Here is a 12,169-nt window from a genome sequence, read left to right on the forward strand (position 1 = left end):
AGGTTGCTCATCCTCCCTGCAGTCCCCGCTCCCGTCCCCACAGTGAGTAAGAGCCTCGAACCTGTTGGACAAGAGCAAGGGCTGCAGCTCCTCCAACACTACCTCCTGGATCCCGTACCTGCCTCACTCACAGTCACACCCTCCTGTCCCTGACCACGGACTACATCTGAATTAGTTAATCTAATTGGTGTGACTACTTCCTGGAACACAGAGTCCAGGTAACTCTCCCCCTCCCTGATGTGTCGCAGTGTTTGAAGCTCGGACTCCAGCTCATCAACACGGAGCCAGAGTTCCTCGAGCAGCCAACACTTACTGCAAATGTGATCACTGTGAACATCAATGGTGTCCACCAGCTCCCACATATTGCAGCAGTAACACATCACCTGCTCTGCCATTCTATGTAATTAATTAAATTTATTATTATTATTTTTAAATCATATATTTACGGGCCCTGGTTTACAAACTGCCCTGCTACACCACAGAGACCTTAAAAACTATAAACCACAGAGTTAAAGTTTTAAAAAAGAGAGAAATACTCCCAACCAATCACTTACCTGCTTTGTGGTGACGTCACACCTCGATTACTTTTTACTTCTCTCCCTCTGAGATTGGAGATTGGTAAACCTACCCACGCCTCGGGCTTACCTTTTATAGGTCGCTGCCGCTCGGATTCCCGCCGCCGCCGCCGCCGCTCTAAGGCCTACCCATGCCTCGGGCTTACCTTTTATAGTTCGCTGCCGCTCAGATTCCCGCCGCCGCCGCTCTGGGGCCTACCCGCGCCTCGGGCTTACCTTTTATAGGTCGCTGCCGCTCGGGTTCCCGCCGCCGCCGCTCTGAGGCCTACCCACGCCTCGGGCTTACCTTTTATAGGTCGCTGCCGCTCGGATTCCCGCTGCCGCCGCTCTAAGGCCTACTCGCGCCTCGGGCTTACCTTTTATAGGTCGCTGCCACTCGGATTCCCGCTGCTGCCGCTCTGAGGCCTGCCCGCACCTCAGGCTTACCTTTTATAGGTTGCTGCCGCTCGGGTTCCCGCCGCCGCCGCTCTGAGGCCTACCCACGCCTCGGGCTTACCTTTTATAGGTCGCTGCCGCTCGGATTCCCGCTGCCGCCGCTCTAAGGCCTACTCGCGCCTCGGGCTTACCTTTTATAGGTCGCTGCCACTCGGATTCCCGCTGCTGCCGCTCTGAGGCCTGCCCGCACCTCGGGCTTACCTTTTATAGGTCGCTGCCGCTCGGATTCCCGCTGCCGCCGCTCTAAGGCCTACCCACGCCTCGGGCTTACCTTTTATAGGTCACTGCCACTCGGATTCCCGCTGCTGCCGCTCTGAGGCCTGCCCGCACCTCGGGCTTACCTTTTATAGGTCGCTGCCACTCGGATTCCCGCCGCCGCCGCTCTAAGGCTTACCCGCACCTCGGGCTTACCTTTTATAGGTCGCTGCCACTCGGATTCCCGCTGCTGCCGCTCTGAGGCCTGCCCGCACCTTGGGCTTACCTTTTATAGGTTGCTGCCGCTCGGATTCCCGCCGCCGCTGCTCTGAGGCCTACCCGCCATGGACTACCCCTCAGAATCGGTTTCATTCTTGGACACACGAATCTCCATCAAAGACGGGCACCTCAGCACTTCACTCTACCGCAAGCCCATGGACAACCTCAGGATGCACCACTTCTCCAACTTCCACCCTAACCACGTTAAAGAAGCCATCCCCTATGGACAAGCCCTGCGAATACACAGGATTTGCTCAGACGAGGAGGAACGCAATGGACACCTACAGACGCTGAAAGACGCCCTCGTAAGAACGGGATATGACGCGCGACTCATCGATCGACAGTTCCGACGGGCCACAGCAAAAAATCGCATAGACCTCCTCAGAAGACAAACACGGGAAACAACCAACAGAGTACCCTTCGTCATCCAGTACTTCCCCGGAGCGGAGAAACTACGCCATGTTCTTCGCAACCTTCAACATGTCATCGATGACGATGAACACCTCGCTAAGGCCATCCCCAAGCCTCCACTACTCGCCTTCAAACAGCCACCTAACCTCAGACAGACCATCGTTCGCAGCAAATTTCCCAGCTTTCAGGAGAACAGTGACCACGACACCACACAACCCTGCCATGGCAACCTCTGCAAGACATGCCAGATCATCAACACAGATACCATCATCACACGTGAGGACACCACCCACCAGGTACATGGTACTTACTCTTGTGACTCGGCCAATGTTGTCTACCTCATACGTTGCAGAAAAGGATGCCCCGGAGCATGGTACATCGACGAGACCATGCAGACACTGCGACAACGGATGAATGGACACCGCGCAACAATCGCCAGGCAGGAGTGTTCCCTCCCTGTTGGGGAACACTTCAGCAGTCAAGGACATTCAGCCTCCGATTTTCGGGTAAGCATTCTCCAAGGCGGCCTTCGAGACACACGACAACGCAAAATCGTAGAGCAGAAACTGATAGCCAAGTTCCGCACTCATGGGGACGGCCTCAACTGGGATCTTGGGTTCATGTCACGCTACATGTAACCCCACCTGACGTAGGGTCATCCAGATTCGAGTCGTTGTTGGCTTGTTCTCTCTACACAGATGCAGCCGGACCTGCTGTGATTTCCAGCAAAAAAAATGTTTTTTTGTCTGTTTTTTGTTTTTCATACAGACCCCAGCATCTGCAACATTTGACCCCATGTGACCCCACCTCATTGTTCTTTGATGTAATGTTTTCCTGACTGACCTGTTTGGACACCATTCACACCTTTGATTGCTGTGATTATCTCTCTGCCGAGGTGTGATAAATGGCAGTTAGAAAGATTACCTGTAATCATCTGGCATTATTCTCTGACTATATAAGCTGTGTCTTTATGCATCTCTCCACTTCACCTGATGAAGGAGCAGCACTCCGAAAGCTTGTGATTTCAAATAAAACTGTTGGACTATAACCTGGTGTTGTGTGACTTCTTACATTTGTCCACCCCAGTCCAACACCGGCATCTCCACACCCTGGTTACCTTTCATAGGTCGCTGCCGCTCGGATTCCTGCCGCCGCCGCTCTGAGGCCTACCCACGCCTCGGGCTTACCTTTTATAGGTCGCTGCCACTCAGATTCCCACCGCCGCTGCTCTGAGGCCTACCTGCGCCTCGGGCTTACCTTTTATAGGTCGCTGCCGCTCGGATTCCCGCCGCTGCCGCTCTCAAGAGAATGAGATGAAGCTGTCTCTCTGTGTATAGAGAGCCTCAGTGACCTCCCTTATGCAGCAGTGTATTGCAAACTGCGAGACATTGCTTATATCTCCAGCAGCAGCCTGGAAGGAGCCAGACACATAAAAGTTAAGAGCCACGGTCACCTGGACAGCCACAGGCAATGCGGTCTGGCCCCTGTTGTAGCTGCAGCAGTTGGCAGATTTCAGTCATGACCTCTTTAGTGAAGTGATGACATCTCAAGCCTAGGTCCTTGCTGAAGTTGAGATAAGAGAATTACTCCCTAAAGACCCTCGGCGGATATGGCCTCCTGCTTCCAGCCCTTCTCCCCCTCCTTGTCCTCCCTCTTCTAGCAGCTTGTGCTCTTCTGCATGACCTCTCTTCATTCTCCCAATCATGCTCAATTCCCAGAGGAAGCCCTACCAGGCTACCCATGTCTGGAAGCAACTTGTTTCAGCACATGATTTTAAATGAACAAAAAGGTACTTCAGCACCAGCCAGACCACTCCCTGTGGACTATTCAAACTTTAGGCAAGTATAGGAAAGCATTAAAAATGCTCACAATTGCACCAGCAGCAAAAATAAATAATCTAGCAATTAACCTGTAAGTAGTTCATGATCCCTTTAAGTTGCGCTGGTGAGGGTCCTTCATGCCCTTTATTGTTATGTTCAGCTGTGCGAGGATAAGACAGGATGTAGGCTGGAGCGTGGCTTTCAAAAATGGCATCATTGGCATTAAATCAGCGTTGTACACTGATTGACATCATAATATGCCTGCTCTGCATATTATGACTGGCCTCCTAATTCCATTCTTGATTTGTAAACACATCTGCTGACCCACCATACCGTATAATATGCCCGGTGGTTGTTAGGCGCGCGCACGCAAACCACTTAATCAAGATGGCGTTTGGTTCACTTCCTAGCGGAAGTGTGCGTGCGCATCGCGCACCTTTTATGAGTGTTAAGAAGCCATGTAGCACCTAAAAACGTGCACTACAGAGCCCAGTCCCCTGCCCCAATTTGTTTTAGTGGTGTTGGTTGAGGTAAAAATATTGTCCAGGACACCGGGGAGAACTCGCCTGCTCTTCTTCAAAATAGTGCCGTGGGATCTTGTTTCCTGACTCTGCATGATCTGACCATATTCATTAGTCTATTATGTGGCACCTTATCGAAGGCCTTTTGGAAATCTAGATTAATTTCATCCACTGCATTACCCTTGTCTATTCTCCCTGTTACCTCCTCAATGAATTCTTTTCCTTTTTGAAATCTATGCTGACTATTCATTATTATACTTTTGGATCAATCCAGTTCATAGACAAATATCTGATGAACAGACCTTTTCAAGACCCACAAAAGAAAACATTCAGTGGAGATATCCTTGATAAACATTCCAATTGGTTTACAGAAGAAAGGCAGCCTTTCACTCCAAGAACCTTGAAGAAAACAGCAAAGTCCTTCCTTTCTAAGTACATGTATTATACAGCACCTAAAAAGATGCAAGTCTATCCAAGTGTGACCACGATGTGCAACAAGAACAGCACTCAAGCTAGCATTGACAGGTATTTTTGATAGAATTATAAGATAAGAAATATTCCAGGTTAAAGGTTTAGTAATGATGTTTACAACTTAAATCATAATTCTGTTCAACAAAAAATTAACCACTACATATATATCTCAAAAGTATATAAAACCTACGTGCATTTTTCATTTTTCAGATAGCTTTAGGTGCCTCAGCCTAATGCTTAGCTATTCACTTCCAAATTTCAGGCTACTCCACAACTTGCATAAAGTATGTCCAACCAGCAAAGGATTCTCCATCGTCCTTTTAAAGCTGTCTCTCTGGTATAACAAAATTGGATTACAATAATATTTTTGAGGAATTCATAGGTTGTCTTAAGGTTCTGCAAATCATATGGGTACAAGACTTGGCGGGCCTCTCCCCCCACCAATGACTGGCCCCCCAATTCCATTCTTGGTTTGACCCATCATACCGTATACAGACACATGAGGTAAAAATAGTGAAGTAGGAGTCAGTATCAGTGGTAGTGCCCACATAAAACAGCCTGCCTGTTGAGCCCATGAAATTTGATTCAGGCTGAATGGCCAGGCTAGTTATAAGTCCATGATCCCTCTGACACCCACATTGCAATGCATCAGAACACAAGAACCTCTATCCATTTATTAATGCATACTGGGATAATTTTCAACAGCACAAAATTGGAAATTATTAGGCCTAGAAATTGGGTATAGCCCCGCTTGCGGCGTTAGAACTGGCGATGCGCTAAGTTTATAGCCAGACGAGAGCTATCCGCGCCTGGGGCGATATTGGGTTGCATCGCCCCCCAAAGGGGATTCAGGCGCTAAATCAGCTGTTGCACGGTGCTCTTAAGGCGCCAAAGGTCAGGCGCTACTCAATTTCGATGCGGACGGGCGCAGCGCAGGTGAACTCAATTACGGCAAAGCACGAGACCTGCATGCGCTGGCCGGCTCTTAAAGGGGTGGGTCAGTCAGACTGAGCTTCAACACCCTACGCCCTGTAGGCCTCAGATTCGGCGCTCGCCCTTGTCTGGCGGTACAAAGTTCATCATTATGGAGAAGGTTAGGCAGAGAGCAGAGCGCTTCAGCACTGAGGCTCTGGACCAATTGGTGGCTGCAGTTGAACACCGTTGACAGGTGCTGTACCCGGATAATGGCAAGAGGCCAAATCAGAAGGCTTACCGACGATCTTGGAGGGAGGTTGCTGTGAGGGTCAACTCCAGCAGCATGGCGACCAGGACCCCTGTTCAGTGCAGGAAGAAATTCAACGACCTGACACGGATCGTTAGGGTGAGTGATGGTTTACCAAACTTGTGCTTCCCTCCATCTGCAGCTGACTTCGGGCACCCTGCTGCAATGATGCGCCACTGGCCATCTGTCAGTATGCACCCATGGCCCTTTCTGGGCAGACACATGGACAGATGTATCAAGGCCTCATGTAAGGGCTCTTGCACCATGGGGGGCATGCGATGATGTCTCAAGGCCTCATGTAAGGGCTCTTGCACCATGGGGGGCATGCAATGATGTCTCAAGGCCTCATGTAACAGAACCTCCCCTTCTTTCCCCTGCAGTCGAAGATGGCGCAGATTAGAAAAGAACAGCGTCGAACCAGTGGCGGACCTGCACAAGTGGTCACTCTCACGGATCTGGAGGAGAGAGTGCACCAGATACTTGGAGGACGTCTGTCTGGTCCAGTGACCACTGCATCTGCCGACCCCATTACCGACAGCGAGGGTAAGACTCTCACCTTTTCCACCTGTTGCCTTCCACTTGGTCCCCCCGCCAGCATGCATCCTCAGTGTGCAGCCATGTCAGAGCCATGCCGCAATCTGGCATGCCTTTCAGCAAACCTGTCCTTTTGCTAAAGCCACTCTTCCACCTCCCACTTTCAGATGAAGCAGCACCAACTCGGGCTCAACGCGCTGAAGCTGCCAGTGCCAGTGCCACCGGAGGCGAGGACCAGGAGGAATCCGGACCAGCCGTTGCAGAATCCGGGGAGCTGAGACATCTGCAGACTGGGGATAGTAGTCCCCTGGAGGGGAGGGGGGGTGGCTCTAAGGATGAACCAGTTGCTGGACCAAGCGGCATGGAGCAACGCAGGGGGGATAGGCAAGTTCGGCCACCGTCTCCCCGCAGGGCAAGGCAGGTCGTCATGACTGCTGCACAGAGTGCAGATGAGGTCCGGCGCCTGGCAGAGATGAGCAAACAGGCCTGGGTCAGACACACGGAGCTGATGGCTGCAGTGGAGAAGATGCCTGAGTCAATAGATTCATTGGCTAGGAGTATGTTGGACTTCGGGGCAACAATGGAGAGGACTCTGCAGGGCTTTGGCGCAACAATGGAGAGGTCTCTCCAGGTGTTCGGGGAAACAATGGACAGGTCTATCCAGGGCTTCGGGGCCACAATGGACAGGACTATCCAGGGCTTCGGCCCAACAATGGAGAGGACTGTCCACGGCTTTGAGTCGGCAATGGAAAGGACTGTTCAGGGCTTCGGACAATCCCTGGAAAGGTCTGTGCAGGGCTTGTCCGAGGCAGTGGAGCGGTCGGCTCCTGCCTTGTCCGAAGCCATGGGAAGAACTGTCCAGGCCTTCTCCGAAGCACTGGCACCTGGCACACAGGTCCTCACTGTTGCCACGCATTCACTTGCTGGGCTCCTCCACAGCCAGATTGACGCAACGCGATGTCTCACTGCAGCCACCCTCTCTGCATCAGATAGGATCACCCCGGGCCCTTCCACTCCCGTACAAGGCCAGGAATCCGTGGAGCCTGCGATTGTGGCGGATGAGCCGAGCCGCTCCCCTCAGATAGCCAGTGTGTCATCCGACCATGGTGCAGGTGTCCTCTCTCGGCAGGAGACCATTGCACATGCCAGCGATGGGACGCCTGCATTGCAGCTGCCACCACCTGCAGGCCACACTGCTCCCAGCCATGCTCAAAGCAAGCATCCCGCGTCCGCACCCTCCAAGCCCAGAGGTCAGCCAGGCCGTACCTCAGGGGCTTCTGCGCTTCCAGACAGTCGGCAAGCGTCCCCCAGCCTTGAGGCCGCCACTGGGGTGCAATTACGTAGGAGCAGCAGGGAGGGAAGGGGCCGGGCGCGAACGAGAAGTCGTTCTCCCTCAAGGGGCCAGTTGTAGATGGAGGTGCTGAGACGTTTGTTTGTCCAAATTCACGGACACCCTCACCTGCTGTTATAGGTGCAGATTTTTGTTGAGTTTTGCTGCTTTGCCGAACAGGTCACTTTTATTTTGGCAGTGATGGTTTCTGCTCACTTTACGTTGTTTAGCTGTAATGAAAGACTTTTGTGTCAATAAACAGAAGTTTAAATGTTGCTTGGTGCATGTGACTACTTTCAGTGATGCTGGCATGCAGAGGCCCTCAAACATCCAAAGTGCCCATGAGGTAAGACTCTCATCATTCCGCCACAGGGGTGTCGAGACGAGTCCAGAGGAGCCTCTGACGAATGGACCTTCCACTTTCAGCAGCCCTTCCATCTTCCTCCTCCTCCTCCTCCGCCTGCTCTTCCTCCTCCTCCTCCTCCTCCTCCTCCTCCTCCTCATACTCCTCCTCCTCCGCCTGCTTGTGCAGGGTCCGAGGGAAGGTAATGAATGGACGCGTTCGCCTATAAAGGGCATCTGTCACTTGCCGGATGCAACAGCGGACTGCAGCCTGAGCGACAGTCGCATTGTCCCCAATGGCTGACTGAAAGGAGCCGTTGGCATAAAAATGGAGGCCTTCAGTCAGTGTAGCCATCACGGACAGAGAGGTTCTGCAGCGTTCACGCGGCTGCAGATCCTGACCAAGCAGGTGGCACAGATCAGTAACAATGTCCCTCCACATTCGGAGCCTTCGCAAACACTGCTCCTCCGACATGTCAAGGCTTGTCACCTGCTGCCTAAAGACCATCGCAGCCTCCCGTCGGATTGGCCGACCTCCATTGCCCCTCCTCCTTCTGGACAATCCCAGCCCTCTCTCCCGCTGTCTCTCTGCCCCTTCACAGTGTTGGGCGATGAGGCCGTCGCCCTCCAAACAAGCTCCCATTCCGATGCCAGTTGGTCAAAAGGCTTTTAGGTGTAGTGCTGCAAGTGCTTCGGACAGAGTTGAAGGTCCCAAGTACTGTAAAGCTTAAATCCCAGAACTCCGCTCCACATTAGCTCGCCAACTCTCTCCAGCAGCGATCGCAATGAGCAGGCCAAGTGGCAGAAGATTCTGCACTAGAGCTGTCCCCTTTAAATAGCGCCGCCCTACTCCGAGAAGGGCCTGTTAGCCCTCCTTCGAACTGTCACTAATAGCGCTGGGCGCTAAGGCTCCGGGCGCCACCCAATATGCGCTCAGGCGCTCCTAAAAGGCGTTGCACACTGAAATGACATCATGAGCCGTTTGCGCTCGTGGGCGCGCGCAAACACTTAGCGCAGGCGCTAAATGTATAGTCCTCATAGCGCTCGCCCCAACATAGGGCTTCGCCCCAATTCTAGGTCTCTTTAGGCACTCAGCGCCGGCGCTACCAACCCAATTTCTAGGCCTATGTGTACTAACTGCTCTAGGATCCAATCCAACATCCTGGAGACAAAATTCAGTGAGGTTTCAAACTTTGCACATTCTCCAAGGTTGCTTCATGAACCACAATGACCCAGTTCTTCTGTATGTGCACTACTAGGCTATATGGTTCTTGCAATTGTTGGGACAGATTACTAATTGGCAGAGGTTTTGTACGGTGTACACAGCACTGAACAGAGAGCAACAGTAAAAGGTATAATAACTCTGGGTGATGGGCAACATAGGGAGGACATCCACTACAGCCCTGGTGGAGTGCTACCAACCATTGCACCAAATATTTTATTGAATGAAATGTTCAGTTAGAAATGCAGCCTATGGGGTTTGAAAAGCAAGTTAACTCTTTGCTGGTAAAAATGCAACAAAAGAGCATGGAAGCACTTTAAAATAAAGATGTTAGTCACTGGTCACCAGACTATGAGGAGGTAAGGTTAATCTGTAAAGACTTTTAACAGCAAAGATAGAGCAAAGAGAATAGAAGTGCTGTTTAATGAAATGTAGAATGCTGTGTATATAAAGTGTATCAAATGCACACTGACAAAATTAAAAAGAATAAGTAAATGCAAACAATTCAAGGGGGACTATCAGTGGTTCTCACTGGGCACCCTGAAAAGCCTAAGACTGCCCCTGGAGGAAACTGCATTAATGTCATTTTCATCTTGTTTCTTTTAATTTTGATAAAAGCCACTTATTTTCCAAATAGTTTCTTTTAGTTCTAGTTGACCTCCTCTGACATTGCATGCTGATTTAAAAAAAGTGTTTCTTTCATTCTGCAATTGTCCCTTTTGCTCTGTCCTACTTTCTTCCTACATCACTGTTTATCTTATTATTTATCTTCCAATCTTTTTCTCTCTCTTTCTTTGTCTCATAGAAACATAGAAAAATAGAAAAATAGGAGCAGGAGTAGGCCATTCGGCCCTTCGAGCCTGCTCCGCCATTCAGTATGATCGTGGCTGATCCTCTATCTCAGTACCATATTCCCGCTCTCTCCCCATACCCCTTGATGCCTTTGTGTCTAGAAATCTATCTATCTCCTTCTTAAATATATTCAGTGACTTGGTCTCCACAGCCTTCTGTGGTAGAGAATTCCACACGTTCACCACCCTCTGAGTTAAGAAATTTCTCCTCCTCTCAGCCCAAAATGTCCTACCACTGTAATGTATGTAATGTATATATACCTTAAGGGAGAGAACTACTTTTTACAGCTCCTGTATACTGTAGTACCGACAGTGACCACACCTGTATATAAACCCTGAGTAGTGATCTGTACAGTTAATTCTAGAGTAACCCTCATTCAGTAAACACCTGTTGATCGTTCCCTGCAGTCTGTTGTCTGATTATTGAAGGACACAACATTAAGATACACGGATATAACATTGGCGACGACGCAGATTCGAACCTACCTGCAACTCTGCATCACCTCCCAGGGATTCGCTCCTGGAGAACAGTGGAAGGAGGTCGTGTCCAGAAGCACGGGCGTCGACCACGGGCAACCGCCCAGTCATCCAGCGGAGATTTGAGCATCGCAGGGGAGGCTGTCGAGAGCCAGGCTTGGCTTTCCAGTCACGGTGGTCCAGCGAAACGGGCTGGCAACAGGTACTGCGCAGACCCTTCCCGGACAGCGGCGGCTAGAGCCGACTGAGCGGCACAGAAAAAGGCCGAGCAGCGTCAACGGGGGAGAGAGAGAGGGCAGAGCTCACAGGGCGCAGCCGGTGTTCAGGACCGAGCGGCGTCAACGGGGAGAGAGACGAGAGAGAGCAGAGCGCAGCCGGTGTTCAAGGGCCGAGCAGCGTCAACAGGGGAGAGAGGCGTGCAGGAAAACGCAAGGCGCTGCCATTGCCACGAGGACTGCAGAGAGCGGCATTGGCAGCAGCGCAGGAGCAGCGCATGAAACCCACAGGGCGTCGCCATTTGCCACGAGGACCGCCGAGAGTGGCGTTGGCAGCAGCGCGCGAGACACCATTTTAAGCCGCAGCGGGGAAGAAAGGAAAGCGCGGGAGACGCCATTTTAAGCCGCAGCGGGGAAGAAAGGAAAGTGCGGGAGACGCCATTTTAAGCCAGTCTAACCACACCCAAAAATGCCGAAGAGAGGCAGTATCACAGCGTTCGACAATGAAGTCGAAGATTGGACGACATATGTCGAACGCATAGAAGTATACTGCAAGGCGAATGAAGTGCCAGATGACAAGAAAGCGCTGGTATTGTTGAATTCAATGGGTGCAAAAACGTATGGCTTACTACGAAACCTAGTAACCCCAGAGAAGCCAGTAGAAAGGATTTTGAAAACATAGTGTCAATCCTACAGGACCACTTAAACCCCACACCGCTGCTGATAGCAGAAAGATTTAAGTTTCACAAAAGGAACCAGCATAAAAATGAAAGTAATGCTGAGTATTTAACGGAACTGCGCAAGCTGTCGAAACACTGCCAGTTTGGAACGGGACTAGCAGATACTTTAAGGGACAAGTTTGTGTGTGGGCTTCAAGGTGACAGTGAACCCAGTCCTTCACACTGTACAATATCCGCTTCCGCGGATTGAAGATATTTTCGCCTCGCTATCTGGAGGGAAACGCTTCACTAAGATTGATCTGGCCCAGGCGTACCTGCAAATGGAGGTAGAAGAAGCCTCGAAACAGTACCTCACGATCAACACTCATAAAGGTCTCTACCAATACAACTGGCTGCTGTTCGGGGTAGCATCAGCTCCGGCTATTTGGCAAAGGGCAATGGAACAAGTCCTGCAAGGGATTCCAGGGACCCAGTGTTATTTGGACGACATCCTGGTCACGGGCGAAAATGACAGTGATCACCTCGCCAACCTGGAGCAGGTGCTCACTAGATTGAAGGAATACGGGCTCCGAGCTAATCGCCACAAATG

The 12,169-nt window shown here is 51.2% G+C and overlaps 1 protein-coding gene across 2 annotated transcripts in view; it reads left to right on the forward strand.

Annotated features, from left to right (window-relative positions):
- LOC147121147 (spermatogenesis-associated protein 7 homolog) overlaps positions 1–12,169 on the forward strand; it is a 351,330-nt gene that overhangs the window by 121,463 nt on the left and 217,698 nt on the right. For both annotated transcript variants that reach the window (XM_085981174.1, XM_085981177.1), the window contains one exon: positions 4,511–4,761. In XM_085981174.1, the coding sequence (XP_085837300.1) occupies positions 4,511–4,761 (251 nt within the window). The remainder of the gene's footprint in view (positions 1–4,510; positions 4,762–12,169) is intronic.

The sequence above is a fragment of the Somniosus microcephalus genome, chromosome 3 (genome assembly GCF_052327205.1).
Source record: "Somniosus microcephalus isolate GS21.2 chromosome 3, FLI_Smic_1.0, whole genome shotgun sequence".
Classification (NCBI taxonomy): Eukaryota; Metazoa; Chordata; class Chondrichthyes; order Squaliformes; family Somniosidae; genus Somniosus; species Somniosus microcephalus.